Below are 20,883 nucleotides of genomic sequence, written 5' to 3'. Positions count from 1 at the left end.
CCCTTCATCTGTCTGAAGGCTCACCGGAAACAAGGGCTCCATACAGAGCTTGATAAATTGGCCCTATAGTGTGTGTGTGTGTATGTATGTATGTATGTGTATGTGTATATATATATATATATATATATATATATATATATATATATATATACATATACATACAGGTGGCCCTCGTTTTACAACGGTTCAATTTACACCGTTTCAGAATAACAACCTATTTTTCCAGTCATGTGACTGCTATTGAAAAGCATTGAGAAGCAGTGCATTTATTAAAATAGCCAGTAGGTGGAGCTGTCCGCTTGAGTTGCAGCAAAGCCAAGCAGTTTAACCAGACCTGAGCTATCAAGCAGATTTCAAAGGAACAAGATCTTCCTGTCTATAAATCAGTCCAGATTGGAATGCATAGAAAGAACTGTTTGCAGAAAAATGCAAGTGAAGTCTGTGTTGTGTGATTATTTTATTAGGTTTATAATGCTGTTTATCCTTTAAAGTCTTCATTTCAAAGCTTTAAAAATAATGTATCAGGTGTTACTTATGACAATTTTGAGAGGGGCCTGGAACCTATCTCCCTCACTTCCTATTGACTTACATTATGAACTGGGTTTCGATTTACAACCATTCCTTCTGGAACCTAACCCCGGCGTAAACTGAGGGCTACCTGTGTGTGTGTATATATATATATATATATATATATATATATATATATATATATATATATATATATATATATATATATATATATATTTTATGGCATTGGATGCACCCCAGGCAAGTGAGTGCAGAGTTCATCCGGAATATATATATATATACATACAGTTTGTTAGTGGTCCACGGGATTCAAAATTGTTTAGTGGTCCGAAAGGTTGGCAACCCCTGCTATAGATGACTCAAACGTTTTGCTTATCTCTTATTAGTTGTTTTTCTTTTACGTCATCTATAGGATATATCTGCGACTGGATTAGGATCTGACCTGTTTTTTGTTTTATGTGTTTTTAACTGCTTAATAGTTGTCGATAGCTAATAAAAGTTAATTTTATGGTAGTTCACCAGTACTATGTAATTATCATTGTGGTTGTTTGCTATTTTTGGTACAAAATATAACCTCAGACCAGTGATGGGCAAATCACTGAGCCACAGGTTTCTTTACCTCGTATGCTGGATGCACAGTGAAACTGTTCTTAGTTCTGTTGAGAGAGAATGTAGAGGAACTGCAGCTGCTTTGTGGCATATAATTATTTTTCTGGAGGTAGGGCTGCACGATAGTCCCACGAAAACTCCCACTTACCCATTAAACAAATGTGTGTGTTTATAATTTTTACTCTAATAATCCAGATAGATTTTTAAATTATACATTGATGTTCTAGACATAGATGTTTTGCTTACTGTTCTTGTTTTGTTTTTCCACCTCCAGGTAAATGATTTGTGTTGGCATGTCCGCTGCCTGTCCTGTAGTGTATGCCGGACATCACTGGGAAGGCATACAAGCTGCTACATCAAAGATAAAGACATATTCTGCAAACTTGATTATTTCAGGTACTACAAATGTATGTACTTTTTAGCTATGCTTCCTTTTTAACTTTTTGGTTGGTTCCAGATACACATGACATGATATTGTGCATTTTATATTGCAGACGGTATGGAACACGCTGTTCTCGGTGTGGTCGGCACATCCACTCCACAGATTGGGTCAGAAGAGCGAAGGGAAATGTATATCACTTGGCTTGCTTTGCGTGCTATTCTTGCAAGAGACAGCTCTCCACAGGAGAGGAATTTGCTTTGGTGGAAGAAAAAGTTCTATGCCGAGTACATTATGACTGTATGCTAGATAACCTAAAGAGAGCAGTAGAAAATGGTAGGTGTGTTTTTTTTTTTTTTTTTTTTTGCTAGAGATGTTCTTGCTTTGCATGTCTGAAATGCTTAAGAAGGAAAGTGACTTTTTTTTTTTTCTTTGTCTCAGGGAATCGTGTTAGTGTAGAAGGAGCTTTGTTGACTGAGCAGGATATTAATCAACCCAAGCCAGCGAAAAGAGCTCGCACGAGTTTCACAGCTGACCAACTCCAAGTAAGCTTTTGTCCTTCTACAAGTTTAACATGCATACACATTTTTGTAAACTTTAGTTTGTCTTATTAAATAAACATAAATCCTGTATTTTTCATAGATATAGTTTTAAAAGCTAAAATTAACATCTCATTTTAGAAAGAGGCCTATACTATTAGATGTGGCACCTGAACAGTTTATTTTCCACCTAAAAGATGTTTTACAAATAAATACAAATAATAAAGTCCTACCAAACTTTGTATATTGTACAAATTAGTGGTGCACCGAAAATGAAATTCTGGACCGAACCCGAAAATCCAGGATGCACTTGGCCGAAAACCAAAACCGATACCGAAAATGTATTTTTTTCAAATATATATTTTTTTTTTTTTGCATAATAAGACTATTTAATTAATGAATCTGAATTGAAAACCTTCAAGCCAATAAAAAAAAAAGCCCACACTTTTATTGAAAGTAACACAAATATCTTAAAACAATAATATGGTACACAATAATTTTACCAAGGAAAAAAAAAACATGCAAAAAATGCCATATTCGGCCAAAATGTTTCTGCAACAAAAATTTCGGTGCATGATAAAAAATATATATTTTTTAAAGCATAAACCCATAATGAAATATGATGAAGATAATAGTAAAATAAATCTTTTAATCCTGTCAGGTGGATTTAATCTGCAAATAGTCTTTTGAAAATACATAAAAATTTGTCAATGAGTCTTTGTTGGATATATCTCCAAAACAAGGGTGATAAAATGAAGAATCGTATAGCCTAATTTCCCCCCCCCCCCCCCCCACATCTAAGGAAATCTTACTCATCAGAGCTGTAACCCAACTCTTAGTATATTGGCATTCCACGAACTCACCACTGTCGCCTAGGCCAGCTATACATGTATCAGGAAACTCTGATTAGTGAAAACATATAAAAAATAAAATCAACAGAAGTATAGATACAAACTCCAAGTCACATGGGAAATATGCACAAAATATAATCATTTAAAGGGATACTGAACTTTTTTTTCTTTCATGATTCCGATAGAGCATGCAATTGTAATCAACTTTCTAATTTACTCCTTTTATCAATTTGTTTTTGTTCTCTTGGTATCTTTATTTGAAAAAGCAGGAATGTGAGCTTACAAGCTGACCCAAGTGCTATCCAGGGTGCTGAGCAAAAAATGGGCCGACTCCTATGCTTACATTACTGCTTTTTCAAATAAAGATACCAAGAAATTGATAACAGGAGTAAATTAGAAAGTTGCTTAAAATTGCATGCTCTCTCTGAATTAGACATGTGCGTTTTGATTAGTTCTGAAACGAAATGCTTCGGATCGATTTGAATTTCCGAATTACCGTAGCAACGAAACTAATGAATAAATCCGAATTAGTTTGGATTTATTCCTTACATTCGAATGGCCATGGACTAATCACAATTACACTAGTATTGTACAGTATATTAGGTTATATCACTCTGCTATGGGTTACACCTAATATTACAGTACATAATACTAGTCTAAAACACAGCACATCCCACATAACACATACGAACTTCCGAATTTACGAATAGAGTCCAAACCGAATACATCCGCATTTATTCGAATCCGAAACTAATGGATTCAAATGTATCCGAATTCTAATTGATCCGAAAAAGAAATTCGAAAACTTCCGAATCGGTCAAACGAACCGAAACAATTTTTTTTTGCCTGGCACATGTCTAATCTGAATCATATAAGAAGAAAAATTAGGTTACGTATTCCTTTTTAACACAACTATTGAGCCACCAGCAAAACAATCTACATTTTGTTTATGATTTTTTTATCTTCATTAATCTATATTGCATTTTCAAAGACAATATTAAAAAACAAACTGCTAATAGCATGCTATGCATAGTTACATTAGACTGAATTCAGTCATTAAAGTCTTTGGTAACTTATCAGGTATGAATACATAATTTCCGTTTAATAATCACAGGATTAATATCCTCTGCTAACCTCAAGGAAAGTCCTTGGGAGATGGTCTCTGAGAAGGGTCAGAAGGGAGTACAGAAAGGGTACACATGCAGCAAGGCAGGGTTAGGGCAGAGGGGTTCCTTAGGACAGTGTTTCTCAACCACGGTCCTCAAGTACCTGCAACAGGCCATGTTTTATTATAGCTGAACTAGAGCACAGGTGAAATCAGCTGATCAGTAACCATGGTTACTAACCTGCTCTCACCCATCAGCTGATTATTTTACCTGTGCTCTACTTCAGCTATAATAAAAACATGGCCTGTTTGAGGGTACTTTAGGGCCGTGGTTGAGAAACACCTCCTTAGGACACCCCCTAGTTTGGCAAAAGTGGTATTTGTGATTAACCTCTATATTGATCCCAGTAGGACGACACCATGTGGACGTTTTGAGATTTATTTTGAAGGTAGAAAGCTTATGCCTCACGAATCATAACTTTGGTAGTTCTAAGTTTCCAGTCACAAACAGTACTGCGTCTAACTTTTTTATATCTTGTTAAAGTGTTTCCAATACTACAACCAAAAACCCTCCCACTTATGTGATGCATTTCATTAACGAACTTGGGGGCCGAATTATAAAGCTCCGAATGGAGCTTGATGTCCCTTGTTTCCGGCGAGCCTTCAGGTTTGCCGGAAAAAGAAGTTATGAAGCAGCGGTCTAAAGACTGATGCTCTATAACTTGTCCGCCTGCTCTGAGGCCGCGGGCAGAAATCAACCTGATAGAATACGATGGGGTTAATTGACACCCCTTGCTGTCGATGGGGTTAATTGACACCCCCTGCTTTGATAAATATGCCCCTTGGAGTGACTTCCCCAACATTTTAATTTTTATTTTAAAGGGCCATTATAGTGAAAAAGTGACATGCTCTAATTAATTTGAGGATGTGTTTTTTTTTTTTTTAATCACCATCGACACTGCAGATATTTGTATTTTAAAAAGTACTGGCTGGGAGCTGCAGAGAATTGCTAGTCCTGAGCAGAAACTGATCCAATAAGCATAACTAGTCACACAACCCAGCTGTGCAACTAGCAATGCTGATTGGGTCAGTAGCAGTTTCCGCTCCCGTCCAGCAGCTCTCTTCAGCTCTAGAGCAGTAATTTAACTGTGTTCCCTTTTTGTGGGTTAAACACCTAATGTTGCAAGATCGATAGTAATACAATTACATTCTCTAATAAATTTAAGGAATGTATTTTTTATTTTTATTTCACTATATGGCCCTTATGCTTGCTGCTCTCTCACCTGATAGTTAGAAGATTCATGTGCAGTGTGTCTAAAACACATTATAGTTTGTCACTTTGGTTGTGTCATTTTCACTAATTGTCTTGTTATTTTGGAGTATGACAAAATGCCCTTATTATATACTAGATGTTATGCATTATGTTGTCCTTTTATTAATAGGCCACTTACAGTATCCTTTCATACCATGCCCATTATTAAAATGGCAACCTTCCCTGCTCTTTTCTAGGTTATGCAAGCACAGTTTGCACAAGATAACAACCCAGATGCACAAACCCTACAGAAATTGTCAGAAAGGACAGGCCTCAGCAGACGTGTAATACAGGTAAAACTACTGGCTTATGTTTGTTCTGTGTTTCATACATTTAAATAAGACATCTAGTTTAATGAAGAAATGCTTGAGGTGTTCCTGAGCAAACCATAGTCAACAATCCAGAACTTTAAAGGGACAGTCTACACCAAAATTGGTGTTTAAAAAGATAGATAACCCCTTTATTACCCATTCCCCCTTACTTATATTAATACACTTTTTACCTCTAATTATTTTGTATCTAAGCCTTTTCTGACAGCCTTCCTGATCACATGACTATTTATTATCTATTGACTTGTATTTTAGCCAATAAGTGCAGTGTCTGCCCCAAACCAGGGGGCGTGATCACAATGTTATCTATATGGCTCTGATGAACTAGCTCTCCGCTGTTGTGAAAAGCAAATTAAAAAAGCATGTGATAAGAGGCTGTCTATAGTGGCTTAGAAACAGGCAGACATGTAGAGGTTTAAAGGTAATTTAAGTATATTAATATATCAATGTTGGTTGTGCAAAGCTGGGGAATGGGTAATAAAGGTGTTGGCTATCTTTTTTAACAATACCAATTTTTGTGTAGACTGTCCCTTTAAAGTTCAGGACATAAAATTTCACAAAGACTTGCTGTTAACCATTTGATTGACCAAATATAAGAGTAACTTTTTTTTAATTTTTTTTTATTAAAAAAAAGTAAGCCAACATATGTTCTCCTTTTTGTCAAATGACTTATATGGTCCAACCTGGTCCAATTATAGAGCCAGCCCTTTAGATGCTCCGTAATATTTTGCACTTGCATGTTCATATTAAAGGGACATAATACTCGTATGCTAAATCACTTGAAACTGATGCAGTATAACTGTAAAAAGCTGACAGGAAAATATCACCTGGGCATCTCTATGTAAAAAAGGAAGTTATGTTACCTCACAATTTCCTCAGGTCAGCAGAGTAAGTTCTGTGTAAAATGTTATACACAGCTGCTGCCCAACTGCAGGTAAATAATAAATAAATTAAGAAATGATCAGCAGCCACAGTGCTGAGGTCCATAAGCTCTTTTACTGTGATCTAATGAGATTTCGCTTAACTCTCATGAGATTTCATAGTAAACTTCCTTAAACTTAATAAGGAAATCAGATGAGAGTGCACAGAAGCTCGCTCCTTCCGCTGTCCCAGGACAGACATACTGATTTGCTGCTTAAAAGTCCTTTACAATGGGATGTGGCTACTGAGGAATTTTAGGTAAAATATCTTTCTTTTTTATATAGAGTTGTTCAGGTGATATTTTCTAGTCAGCTTTTTACAGCTATGCTGCATCACTTTCAAGTGTTTCAACATTTGGTTATCATGGCCATTTAATACTAATGTACTGTACATACCTTGTGATAACCATGTGCTTACTTTTTATGGATACAAAATATTTGTATGTATTAACTTTTTTCTGTTCTATATTATGTGCTTGGAACATGCATTTTAGTTAAAATTTTCCATTTCTTAATGAATGGAAAAACATATACTGACAGTACCATTTGGTTAATTTTAGCTTTGTGAAATGTGTTAATATTTTTTTTTAGATTAATATTTTTCCCCTGTTTTCTCCAGGTTTGGTTTCAGAACTGTAGAGCACGTCATAAGAAACATGTTAGTCCCAATCATTCGTCAACCGCTCCAATTACGGCTGTTCAATCCTCTAGGCTGTCACCACCAATGTTAGACGATATGACTTATTCTGCATACGTACCTCAGGATGGGTCAATGTTGACCGCTTTACATAGTTATATGGATGGTAAGTAACCTTACATTTTATTTTTGATTGGAATTAACCTACCATCCTAGTTTGAATATTTAGCCTACATAGAATTCTGGAGTATTTCGAATATTTAGTTGAAATGTAATTTGAAATTCCCAAGAATCAAACCTTATTAGCAATGTAATTCTTGTATGGCAATTGCTTAAACAGTTTATTCTGTCTGGGTTTATTTTGTGTAGCAGAGATGTTGATCACCTTGGAAACTTCTGTTTGCCATCCATGTGTACAATGTGTTTTTAGTCACCATGGTTTCTAAGAGCTTAAATGTAAGATTACCAAAACATTTGCTGATATTTCAGGTGAAAAAAATGATATGCAATATTCTTTACAGTTGCTAAACTGAAATGTAATTATATATCAAGTGTGCGTGTGTATCTCAGTGTGTTTAGTTGAAGGCATGTATTGTGTAGCTGTAGGTTAGGGACCCAGGGAGGAAGAGACCATGACATGGTACTGGGTATATCACCATTTGGCCAATTGTTGTAACTATCTCTTCCATTTTGCTTTTAATCTAGCTGTGTGCTTGCAAAAGAGTGCCAGACTTTCTATGTGTTGTGTGTGTATATTATTTATGCGTGTGTATATTATTTATTTATGTGTGTGTGTGTGTATATATATATATATATAGAGAGAGAGAGAATGAATAACTCATTGTGTAGTTCATTAACAAATCTAGAGAGGCCAGAAGGCTTGTTTTACCCACAGAAAACCTCTGAATTACATTGTTTCCAATCCAGCAAAGGATTCTGTTCACACAGTTTATAAGCTTAGCTAGGGTTAGTGCAGTGATTCATAACCATCCCAGGACAGACTGTTTCGTGGTTTTTGCCACTCATCAGCTGGGAGAAGGTTTGAATCACTGCTGGGTGAAGTTGATTTCGGGGCAAAATACAACAACATTTCAAATTAGGGGGAGGTAAAAGGTGAGTTTAAAATTCTCCACACTACGCACAAAATATAGAGAAAATAACTCATTGTGTAGTAAATAAACAAATCTAGAAAGGCCAGAAGGCTTGTTTTTCCCACAGAAAACCCACAGAAAATCCTCTGAATTACATTGTTTCCAATGCAGCAAAGGATTCTGGGTAAGATATGCAAATTAGGTCCACAACACCTTTTTACTTCAAGTCTGCAGATTCCTTTACGCCAAAGCATCGCTGTTCACACAGCTTATAAGCTTAGCTAGGGTTAGTGCAGTGATTCATAAAAAGGTGCGTCGTGAACCTAATTTGCATATCTTACCTAGAATCCTTTGCTGCAGTGGAAACAATGTAATTCAGAGGTTTTCTGTGGGCAACTGTACTTTATTAGTTTTATTGCACTTGTTTTATAATCCCACTGTTTTCTCACTTAGTGCCCAGCTCTCTAAAGCTCTATTCTATGGCAAGTTTCTCTAAAAAGATCAGCTAGTGCTATCAGGCTCTTGCAGGACTTTTTGAAAGGCAAATTTTGTAAACAAAAATTCCATTGATTGTACACGATAATTTAGGGTAAAAATATGCAGAAAAGTTTCCAGTTTTACTTCTATCATCAAATTGTGCTTCATTCTCATGGTATTTGTTGTTGAAGAGATACCCAGGTAGGTGTCTGGAGCACACTACATGGCAGGAAATAGTGCTGCCTTCTAGTGCTCTTGCAAATAGATAACATTCTTACAAAACTTCTGCCATATTGTGCTCCAGACACGTGCACACTCCTGAGATTACATTCTTGCTTTTCAATAAAAGATACCAAGTGAACAGAGAAAATGTGATGATAGAAGTAAATTAGAAAGATGTTTATAATTGAAAGCTGAATCTGAATCATGAAAGAAAAAATGTGAGCTTTAGGTTTTTAAAAATAAAATAAAAATAGGTAGTTAAAATCATACAAAGTATACTTTTTTCCCCATTGTGAAATGATTCTCTCAGGCTTGGTGAGTGGGCTGTACATGGAGTGTCCCTTAGGTGTATCTAAAGTTTTCTCACAGCTCTTGTTGTTTTCACTAAACACGTTATGACTGCAGTTCTTTTTTCTATCTAAATGTAAACTGGGGAGGTTTGTTTCATAATATGCAATTGTGACTTACAAGTAAGATTATTTACTTTGTAAAAATAGCAGATTTGGGGGAGGGCTATAATAATAAAAACATATTTCCCCACTAATTAATTTAACACTTACAGGTGCTGCAATTTATAGAACGACCCATGCAATACAATTTAACGGGCAATAGGCAGTGATAATCTTCACTAACTATTGTTGCACAATTTAATTGAAATAAATCTTTATTGAAGGCAACAATCATTTATAGACAGTACATCAAGGTATTAGCCAAGTTTGATCTCCACAAGGCATAAGATAACCATTTTTTATAAATAGCTCACATCCTTTCAGTTGTCCCTCGCCTTGATATATCTAGGACAGGATTTGAAAGTCCCTGTGACTGTCCTTACATAGTATATTACAGCATACTTTTTTTTGCCTTTTTTTTTTAAACATATATATAAAACCATAATAGTAATTTCACCATAACATTAATAAAGAAAAAGAACTTAAATCAAAACCGTGGTACAAACATTGGGCATCTTTCGCCCTTATCAAATTATTCCTAGACTCCGATATGTCTTGTACAGAAATGAGATCTAACAGTCGAGTCTAGTCTGCTCCTAAAGGTGTGCCCCCCAACTCCTCCCTAGCTCTAACTTGAAATTTCCTGAATCTGCCTCATATTGAGTCCTACTGATTTCCGTTCATTATCCAATAAAACCAAATTTTAGTGAACTGCTCTTTTTCATCTTTTATGGAGGCCGAGATTTCTGACATAGTATATATATGTTCTATCTTACCCAATATTTCTTGCCACTCAGGGGCCCCTACCTTCCAATGTCTGGCCACACATACTCTTGTTGCCGTACATAGAATCTTAATAAATGTGTTTATGGCCTTGTTGTATTGTGTAAATTTATAGTTAAGGAGAGCATGTGCTGGTGTCAGATTGATATGTTCCTGTAATAACCTACCTATAAGTTCTTGGAGTTTTTCCCAGATAGTTCTAATTTGAGGGCATGTCCACCACATGTGGAGATATGTACCCCTCTCCTCACATCCTCTGTAACATTGGCTGGAGCCGTTCTGTGAAAAGTGGCATGTTTTCTCTGGGGTGAGATACCATCTGTAGGCCGTTTTTATGCAGTTTTCTCGAAGATCTGCATTAATCAGACCCCTACTAGCGTCAAACATCACCTGGTCCCATTGTTCCCTCGACAAGTTCAGTCCAGTATCTAGTCCCCATTTTACTAATAATGCCGAACCGCCCGGTTCCTCGGCTCCCTGCAGGGCTATATATAATTTTGAGATCAGTTGTTTTTGTCTGTCCTGGGCGGTGTAAATCCGCTCTAGGGGAGTCATTGTCTGCGCCGTCCACGGGTAGCAATACCCGTGTATAGCAGAGGAGAGCTGAAGGTATAGAAACCAGTGTAATTTCAGTGGTAGGATTTTGTCCTGCAATTGAGAATACGTCAGTATGCGATTGCCCTCTAAAAAGTCTGCTACTCTATATAGGCCTTTATTGAGCCACTTCCCCACCCTTGCACGGACCTCGGGTGAGAGTAGCGCTCCTACCGGTTTAATTCTGGAGTTTGTCTGCGTTAAGTGCAGAGTGCCCGTGAGGGATCTCCATATCTTGATAGTGTCGATCATGGCTAATGATCTAAAGCTTCGGTTTTTTAGAGGATGCCCGATTTCCCATAATGCATCTGCAGGGCAGTCATATCCCCCAAGGCCTGCTTCTAACTCGGTCCAAAGGATCTTATGGTTGTTTTGGTTCAGTAAGGAGGTTTGGGCTAGTCTGGCAGCATGGTAATAATCTTGTAAGTTCGGTATACCTACCCCCCCCAGTTGTCTGTGTCTGGTCAAAGTATGGGAGGCTATTCTAGCTTTACTATCATTTCGCAGGAAGCTATGGAGAGATGACTGTAGTTTAAGTAATTCTACTTTAGGCACCATTATGGGGAGGGTTCTGAAGAGATAGAGAATCCTGGGAAGGATGTTCATTTTGATGGCCGAGAGTCTCCCATACCAGGAAAAATTATAAGTTCTCCATTTCCTGAGATCTCTGTCTATGGCCTTGTAAAGTGGGGTATAGTTTAAGTCATGTAGGGCGTGATAAGAGTCCGAAATTTTGATGCCCAAGTAAGTTATTGACTTTTTGGCCCATGCAAATTCAAAATTGGCTTCTATTAGTTTTTTAGTATGTGCTGGGAGAGATAATGGTAGTGCTTCACTTTTCTCTAGATTAATCTTATAGCCTGAAACCAGTGAAAAGTCATGAAGTATTTGGTAGAGATTAGGGAGGGATATTAAGGGTCTGGTTATAGTCAAAAGGACATCGTCCGCGAAAAGTGAAATTTTATACTCTGAGTCCCCCACCCTTATCCCAGATATATCAGGATCTTGTCTTATAACTGCCGCCAGTGGTTCAATGCAGAAGGCAAAGAGTAGTGGGGACAGAGGGCATCCCTGTCTAGTGCCGCTAAGAATCTCTATGGGTCTGGATTGAAAACCTGCTGCTCTGATGACTGCCGTCGGGGTAGAATAGATTCCCTTTATCGCATTCATAAATGCCCCATTAAAACCCATTTCCGTCAGTACAGATGTCATGTATGACCAGTCTATTCTGTCGAACGCCTTCTCCGCGTCCAGTGAGAGGAGCAGAGAAGGCGTCCCTGTAGATTTTAAATAGTCCACCAGTGTTATGGTCCTCCTAATATTATCCGGGGCCTCCCTTTCCGATATAAAGCCCACTTGGTCTGGGTGGACCAAAAGTGGTGCTATTTTCCTAAGCCTATTGGCCAAAATTTTTGTAAGGATCTTAACGTCCTGATTTATCAGGGATATTGGCCTGTAGCTTTGGCATTTCTCCGGGTTTTTGCCCGGTTTGGGTATTACTACGATCTTGGCCCGTAGGAGGTCCGACGGTATCTCTTTGCCCCCCAAGACATCATTGCAGAATTTCTGCAAATGTGTGACCAGGTCTGTTTTAAAAGTCTTGTAATACTCTGCTGGGTAACCGTCTGGTCCCGGAGCTTTGCCCAGTTTCAGGTCTTTAATTGCTAAAAGGATTTCCCCTGTCGAGATGTCAGCGTTCAATTCATCACTTTCTTGTTTGGATAGTCTATTAAGTTTGGCCTTAGTTAGTAAACGTCTTAGGGTTTCTTGCGTTTGTGGGTTATGTTCTATTTTTTTCCCGTCATAGAGTGAGGTGTAATAGTCAGCAAAGGTTTCTGCTATGTCTTGTGGGTGGGATGTACGTTCCCCATCAGGCCCCTGCAGCACTGGGATTGAGAAGTTCCTTACCCTTTCTCTAAGTTTGTGCGCCAGGTACCTATCCGGTTTATTTGAGTAAAGATAATAGTGAGCCTTTAGTGTCTGTATTGCCCTGACTGAGTGGGTGTCCAAGATTTTAGCCAGGTCCTTTCTTTTAGCTTGGAGGATTTTAAAGACTGAAGAGGAGAGTGTTTTTTGGTGGTGTTTCTCTAATCCCTCAATCTCTGCCTGGAGTTTATGTCTGGTCTCTATTGCTGTCTTATGGGCTCTAGCCTTTGTTTTGATGAGTATCCCCCTAAAAAAGGCTTTATGGGCTGCCCAGGTATGTATGGGGTTGAGGGTTGAACCCTCATTTACTGACCAATATTCACCTAGTGCTTTTGACGTAGCTGTGTAGATGTGTTGGTGTTTTACAGTTGTCGGGTCATATGTCCATGATCTCTGTCTGCTTGTATTTATAATACCCATCAGTTCAATCTGTAGCAGTGAGTGGTCTGACCATACACAAGCGTGTATGGAGGAGGTGACTATATTTGGTATTAGAGTCTGGCTGATGAAGATATAATCTAACCTCGAGTAGGTTTTGTGAGCATGGGAATAGAAAGTGTAGTCCATCGTCCTACCATATTTTGCCTCCCAGGAGTCTAGGACATTATGTGTGGCTAGGGAGTCCCTGATGGTTTTCGCTACATTGTTATGTCTCTGTTGCTTATGAGTTAGTCTGAGTCCGGGAACTGTTTTGTGCGGGGTCAGAGAGATGTTAAAATCTCCCGCCAAGATAATACGGGTTTGTGACCATTGTGTTAGGAGATGCGATATTTGTCTAAAAAAAAAAGTCTTGCTTTTCATTAGGGGCATAGACATTACAAAAAGTGACCGGGACGTTCTGTGTAGTTCCTCTAACAACTAGGTATCTGCCCTCAGGGTCCTCTATGGTTTCGTCAGTGTGGAATTGAAGTGAGTGATGTATGAGAATAGATACCCCCCTTTTTTTTGAATCAGTGGTCGAATGATAATGAATGGGGAATTGTTTAGACCAGTATCTAGGGATCACTGATTTAGTAAAGTGAGTTTCCTGAAGCATTATAACATTGGCTTTTGCTCTGGCATATTGGGTGAGGGCAGTTCTACGTTTAACATCCGAATTCAAGCCTCTCACATTATGTGAGATTATTCTAATTCTAGAATCCATAAGTCAAGCCTGAATTTCCCTGTATCTGGGTTAGGGCGCCCATCCTTTTTAAGAAAACATTGTGTACCACACAAAACAAAAAAATAACAATAAAAAACAAGCATTTGAAAACCATACATAATAACATAGGATAACATTTTAACTGTTGTAATACCTGTGTGTCGCGTGTCCGGGCCTAACGCCCGCACACCCCATGTGAACATAAGTCAATGGCGACTTACCAAAAAGGCATAACAATTGTGCTCTGTAGATAAGAAACTAACATATTTAACTTTGTGTGTAAATGATAAAAGGTAACCTGAACAATTAAGGCTGTTTTCTTTTATATTATAAGTGGCCCCCTAGTTTGGGTTACCAGAACCTCTGCAACATAAATCTAAGGCCTATTCTCCTCCTCCCTGTCAGCCTAAGAATTAACACTGTCCGTGGCTTCCAGAGTTCATGGTGTAGTCTCTTCCCTGACATTATCAGCCCTGTATCTGGCTCCTGTAGCCCAAATGTCTATTTCAGTCTCTCTCCCTACAGGGAGGGAAGAGATCAAAGAAGTCCAGGCTAAGGTCATGAGCCCAACTAAAGTCCCTGCTGTGAAAAGAAGGGTTATTACAGTACTTATCTGATAACGATACATTTCTGACATCAAAAGAACCTCAGCATCATCTCATGTCTTTAGCTTCTTCCTGGTGGCCTTTTTCCAGGTCCGTGCTCTTGAGTGGTTGTTTACTGTGCTGGATGTCCCTTCCCCCTCTTCTTGCAATTCTGAGGGTAATCTGGGTGAATCAAGGCCCAGATGTTGGCAGATTTCAGGAATATCAGTAGAATCCTTGATAGTAAAAGTCACCCCATTCTGCATGATGTGAAGTGCGAAAGGGAAACCCCATCGATAGGGGATCTGTTGTTTCCTCAGTAGTTGTGTGAGCGGTCTCAGGGTGCTTCTCCTCTGTAGTGTTTTCAAACACAAATCCTGAAAGAATTGGACTACTGAGCCCTGGAACTTGAAGGTCGGGTTCTTCCTTGAAGCAGCTAGGATTGCCTCTTTTTCTTTGAAGCGAAACATCCGGACAATCACATCCCTTGGGGGGGCATCTCCTCGGGGTTTAGCTCTAAGGGCCCTATGGGCCCGTTCCATCTGGAAGAAATTATCTTCTGTTTGACCTGTTATGGCTTGGAAGAGTAGGGTCAGATATCTTTCTAACTCTCCGGGTGACACAGATTCAGGAATCCCTTTCAGTCTGATGTTACATCTGCGCCTCCGATTTTCAAGGTCTTCCATCCTCTCTACCACCGCATCTAATTCTAGTTGCTGGGCGGCTATTTTTTGGGAGAGCTGGGAGACTTCTTCGAGGTTGGAATTTTCGTTGTCTTCTTATGTTGCTACCCGGTTACCCAGGTCTTGGACCTCTTGTTTGATTTCAGCTAAACTGCTGGTGACTGATTGTTGCATAGTGTCCATTTTCTCTAGAAGTTTTTCAAAATTAGAAGATATATCTTGTTTGGAAACTAAGTGTTTAATATCTGCTTTGGTGAGAGGTGTTAAATCATCCATATTGGAGACGTTACTAGAGACTGAATCTGTGTCTTCCTCTGGGTCTCTATTCTGGGTTTCTATCTGTTTATCCCCTTTAGTTGATTTAAAAAAAAGATTTGCAGTGTTTATTTTACCTCCTGTGCCAGATTTAAGTTGCTTTCTTTGTGACATTTTAGGGGACAATGAAGTTGTTGTCTTTGCTGAGATGATGCTATTCCCAGATGTTAGTGAGAGATGTCTGCTAGCTGTGCTAAAAGTATCTGAGAGAGAGTCGATAACCCTCCTATCTTGGGCCAAATAACAAGTCTGTTTTTATTCCATTTTGTGGTGCTGTGGTTTTTAATGGTAGCCAGGTGTCCCCATTTACAACATTCAGGGTGATAGAGATATTGCCGGGTGGCAGTTTAATTTATTTTGTAGCTGTCTACCTCACATTTTCAGTAGAACCGTAGCCTTATGTCTTCATAGTCTTGACCGGCCAGTATGTCCCGCAACTAAGTGCCCTGCAGTTATTTCTGGCCTTAAGAAGAGGCTTGCCTAGGCCGGAAGGTTACTGTCTGGTATATAGGCCTAGTCTGTGTCTTGGGCCCCTGGTCCTATGATTTATTTGGCTGCGTGTGTCCCTCAAAGGTCCAGTTATAGCCGCCCTGTATGTGGGGATCTAGATTAGCCTGCCGGGTCCCGTACCACCGCTCACCTCAGCCCGGATCGTTTTTGCTCTTACCGGGAACTCAGGGCCGACTCAGTTGATCGGCCATGCGTGTCATCGGGTCTCTCCCTTTCCCCTCCTGCACTCTGCTCTTCATTTTTCTGTCTCCCGAAAATGTTGTACAGCGCAAACGCTGTTGTAGAGGGCCGATTATTAGGTCCGATGCTCCGATCTGAGGATTTAGGTGCCTTCGTGATTATCCAAGATGGCGACTGCTGTATCTTCCCGGCCCTGCACCGCTAACGTGTATCTTTCATTGCCGCTGTCGAGGGGCTCTGTAGATGGTCAATACAGATTAGAGGGATAAAGTGCTCAGTCTCTTCCGTTCTCAGCCACTTTGTGGGTCATTATTGTCCCCCTGATACCATTTAAGCACACATTTTGCACGGAGCTGTTAGCCTGTGCGTCTTACATGTTTCTCCTCCAGGCTCCGCCCTTGTTGCACAATTTAAAGGGCCATGATACCCAAATGTTGAAACACTTGAAAGTGATGCAGCATAGCTGTAAAAAGCTGACTAGAAAATATCACCTGAACATCTCTATGTAAAAAAGAAAGATATTTTACCTCAAAAGTTCTTCAGTAGCCACATCCCATTATAAAGGACTTCTAAGCAGCAAATCAGTATGTCTGGCCCGGGACAGCTAAGGGAGTGAGCTTACGTGCTCAATTCTCTTATTTCCCTATTCAGTGTAAGGAAGTTTACAATGAAATCTCATGAGAGTTAAGTGAGATCACAGTAAAAGAGTTCATGACCTCAGCACTGCTGATGCTGATTGGTTGCAGTTCATTTGTTCATTTTTTGTTATTTTTTTTTACCAAAAGCTAAGCAGCAGCTAAATTATAACTTTTTACACAGAACTTACTCTGCTGAGCTGAGGAGATTGTGAGGTAAAATATCTTCCTTTTTTACATAGAGAAGCTCAGGTGATATTTTCCTGTCAGCTTTTTACAGTTATACTGCATCAGTTTCAAGTGATTTAGCATATGAGTATTATGTCCCTTTAAAAAGAGATCACACCATCGTTCTGCTGCCAATCAGTATAATTATTGTCCTATTTACCCACCAATATTGTGTGTGTTATGTTTCTTGTCCAGAGTTTATATAAATGTATATTTAAATCTATTTTTTATTTTTTTTAATTAGCATCATATTTTATATGTTTAATAAAAGTTAAAGGGACAGTCTACACCAGAATGTTTATTGTTTTAAAAGATAGATAATCCCTTTATTACCCATTCCCTAGTTTTGCATAACCAACACAGTTATATAAATACACTTTTTACCTCTGTGCATAGGCTTAGATACAAGGTAATCAAACGGCCCCCTTATTTCAGTTATTTTGACAGACTTACATTTTAGCCAATCAGTGCTGGCTCATAGTAACTCAACGTGCGTGAGCACCATGTTATCTATATGACACACATGAACTAACACTCTCTAGTGGTAAAAAACTGTCAATGCCTTGAGAGAAGAGGTGGCCTTCAAGGGCTTAGAAATTAGCATATGAACCTCCTAGGTTTAGCTTTCAACTAAGAATACCAAGAGACCAAAGCAAAATTGGTGATAAAAGTAAATTGGAATATTGTTTAAACTTACATTCTCTATCTAAATCATGAAAGCCTATTTTGGACTATTCTGTCTGTTTTTAAGTTTTTATATTCCAAGTCACAACACTCCACACATGGCCAAACAAATATGATGCATGAATTAGTTTCATTTCTTTGCTGGTCGGTTGCATGAAGGTTATTAATACATAGAACCACATCACTTTTGTGTAATGTGAACATACTGACAATTTATACAGCAATAATAAGAAGTGTTAGGTTTAGTGCCTATGGATCATCAAATAAAGCGTAATACCTTAAAATCTGCAGGCCCAAGATCCCAAGGCGGCCTTTATAGATTGTGTTTGTCATTGTTGGTCATCTAAAGGCCTATATGTTACCAGGACAGTGGGGCTCCATTACATCAGTAGGACCGTTTTAAAGGGACAAAAAAGTCAAAATTTAAACTTTCATGGTTCAAACATACAATTTTAAACAATTTTCCAATTTACTGCTGTTATCAAATTCCCTTTGTTCCCTTGGTATCCTTTGCTAAAGAGTAATCCTAGGTAGGCTCACATGAGCTCAAGTGCATGCATATATGTACTAATTTATGGCAGCAGTTTTTGCAACAATGTTTATAGTAAAGTTACTGCTGCCATATAGTGCTAAAGACAAGTGCAAGCTGATTAGCTCTTATGAGCCTACCTAGGTTTACTCTTCAACAGAAAGCCAAGAGGACAAAGTCAGTTTGATACAAGATACATTTGAAAGATGCTCTGTCTAAACCATGACATTTTAACTTTGACTTTGAGGTTTTTATAAATTTTGAAATTAACAATCCTAAAATATTTATATGCATGAAGAAAGTTAATTGGTGCTCCTTTGTGTGCATGATAAATTGCCTTTAATTAAATGTTCTTTAATTGCAAATACCAAATGTGTGATTTTTGAAAAATCATTATAATAGCCTTACATTAAAGGGACATGAAACCCAAATTCTTTCTTTCATGATTTAGGAAGAGCATACCATTTTAAACAACTTTCTAATTTGCTTCATTCTGTAGATATCCTTTTCTAAAAAGCACATCTATATAGGCTCCGTAGATGCTGATAGGTGGCTGCTCATAGATGCCTTGTTTGATTGGCTCACCCATGTGCTTTATTTCTTAACAAAGGATATCTGAAGATTGAAGCAAATTAGATAATAGAAGTAACTTAGAAAGTTGTTTTAAAATTGCATTCTCTGAATTATGAAATAAAATTTAGGTTTAGTGTCCCTTTAATTTTGCCTTCAAATATAAAGGTAATATTTTCCTTCCAAACATTGCAAATTGCAATGTTTACTAAACTCCAAAGCTACTAAAAAAAAGTCTTGAAGAAAAATGAGCTTTGTGCACATGTATTTGCCTTCATATATTAATGGATAGATTACTAACTGTAACACCAAAAATCTTAATAGAAGACAATGGAGGTTTTTGTTTTGGAATCCCTTTCTAAGTTTAAAGTATGAGATCTAGTCCTGAAACTTTAATGCTCAAGATCTCTTAGACAGGGTCAATGTTTCTCAATTCCAGTTCTCAGGGCACACTAACAGGACAGATTTTTCAGAATACCTGAACTAAAGCACAGGTAAACTAAAGTATCTCATCCGTAACCATGGCTATTAAGCTGTTTTTTACCCAGGGTAATCCTGAAAATCTGGCCTGTTAGTGTGCTAAGGACTGGAATTAACTCCTTAATCACCACAACTTACCCTGTACATCACTGGTCATTAAGGGGTTAAGAAACAATGCCTTAGACCTGTGATGGTAAACCTTTGCACCCCAGACGTTTCAGAACTAAATTTCCCATGATACTTAGGCACTAGTCGAGCATCATGGGAAATTTTAGTTCTGAAACACCTGGAGTGCCAAGCTTCGCCATCAATGCTTAGACCTTTTGTACACCCTGTGATATTAACATCAGTTCTAATACATATATACATTTGCCCGTTTTTAATTCTATTCTTTTTTTCTTGCAGTGCATTCTCCATCAGCCCTTGGTCTTCAGTCGTTGCTGCCTCACACTATGACACAATTGCCCATAAGTCATGCATAAAAAAAATATTTTTTATTTTTTTGGCAAGAATGTAAATGTTTGGGTATAACATTGTCATTTATTGTGTAAAAAATTATAATAACAGTAATATGCTTGTTTTAATAGCACCCCTTCAGTTCTGAGGGTCTTGCTATATTGCATACTCTCCCTTAGCAGTGAAGGGGTTACTATACACACGTTTAGAAGACCATGTTGAACCCTGTTTTGTAAGTATTAAAAATAATTCTACTTAAACTGAAATTCTTTCAAATTAGCATCTTTTTTGTATTGTCTGGAAATAGTCCAACATAGCTATGTATTTGTTAATTTATTTGTCATCATAAGAGCACTTTGCCAAAAAAAGGACTGACAAGTGTGCAAAAAAATGTTTACAATTTTTTGTGAATTGTAGTTTTGTCATTAGTTTGTATCTGTAAATTATTACAAAGGTGCATATGTATTTTGCGTTACTTTCACTTTTTTCAATTTGTATCTGTGAACTAGCAAATTCAGTTGCCTATTTTTTTTCTTAATTAACTGAATAAAGCTTTGATTACAGCATGCTAAACATAATGTTTTACATGTTGGACTTCATTACAAATCCTTGTGCCCAGACCTTTTTTCTATTTGTGCTGTACTGCTCCGATTGCTCAACATATTAGTGGATACTTTTCGCAACTATTTAGATACTCTTATTGCGAGACCTCCGTATGTCAACAAAAAATGTAAACCCTCATTCCTTTGTAAACATTTTAAAGGGGCAGTGCACTTTAAAAATTGTCAGCTTTGTGTTCCCAATGAACCATTTTACTCGTTGGAGTGTATTAAATTGTTCCAAGTTTTATCTTGTCATTAGAAATAGCTGCTTTTACCTACTGAAAACGCCTCCTATACTGAAAATGTCAAAACTGCTGTAATGGATAAAGAGCGAAATAAACGAGGCAGGAGACGAAATTACTCAGTTCTTACCATAGACAAAGATAAGGGGAACTATTGTGTTTAGAGTGATATTAGGTCTATTCTCCCTGCAGGCTTAGCCCATTATAATGACTTGTGGTTTCAAGCAAAAACAACAAAAATAAACCTAAAGGATTAACTTACCATACATTTTATAATCTGCAACTGGTAT

General features: G+C 38.0%; 1 protein-coding gene across 2 annotated transcripts in view; it reads left to right on the top strand.

Moving 5' to 3' along the window:
• The window catches only part of LHX8 (LIM homeobox 8), a 38,583-nt gene extending 18,808 nt beyond the window's left edge, over positions 1 to 19,775 (top strand). For both annotated transcript variants that reach the window (XM_053693911.1, XM_053693910.1), the window contains 6 exons: positions 1,412 to 1,533; positions 1,632 to 1,852; positions 1,958 to 2,061; positions 5,521 to 5,616; positions 7,192 to 7,375; positions 19,699 to 19,775. In XM_053693911.1, the coding sequence (XP_053549886.1) occupies positions 1,412 to 1,533; positions 1,632 to 1,852; positions 1,958 to 2,061; positions 5,521 to 5,616; positions 7,192 to 7,375; positions 19,699 to 19,775 (804 nt within the window). The remainder of the gene's footprint in view (positions 1 to 1,411; positions 1,534 to 1,631; positions 1,853 to 1,957; positions 2,062 to 5,520; positions 5,617 to 7,191; positions 7,376 to 19,698) is intronic.
• Positions 19,776 to 20,883: the final 1,108 nt, after the last annotated feature.

Source organism: Bombina bombina, chromosome 10 (assembly GCF_027579735.1).
Source record: "Bombina bombina isolate aBomBom1 chromosome 10, aBomBom1.pri, whole genome shotgun sequence".
NCBI lineage: Eukaryota > Metazoa > Chordata > Amphibia > Anura > Bombinatoridae > Bombina > Bombina bombina.
The sequence above is the reverse complement of the archived record's forward strand: the minus strand, read 5'-3'. Positions and strand labels throughout refer to the sequence as shown.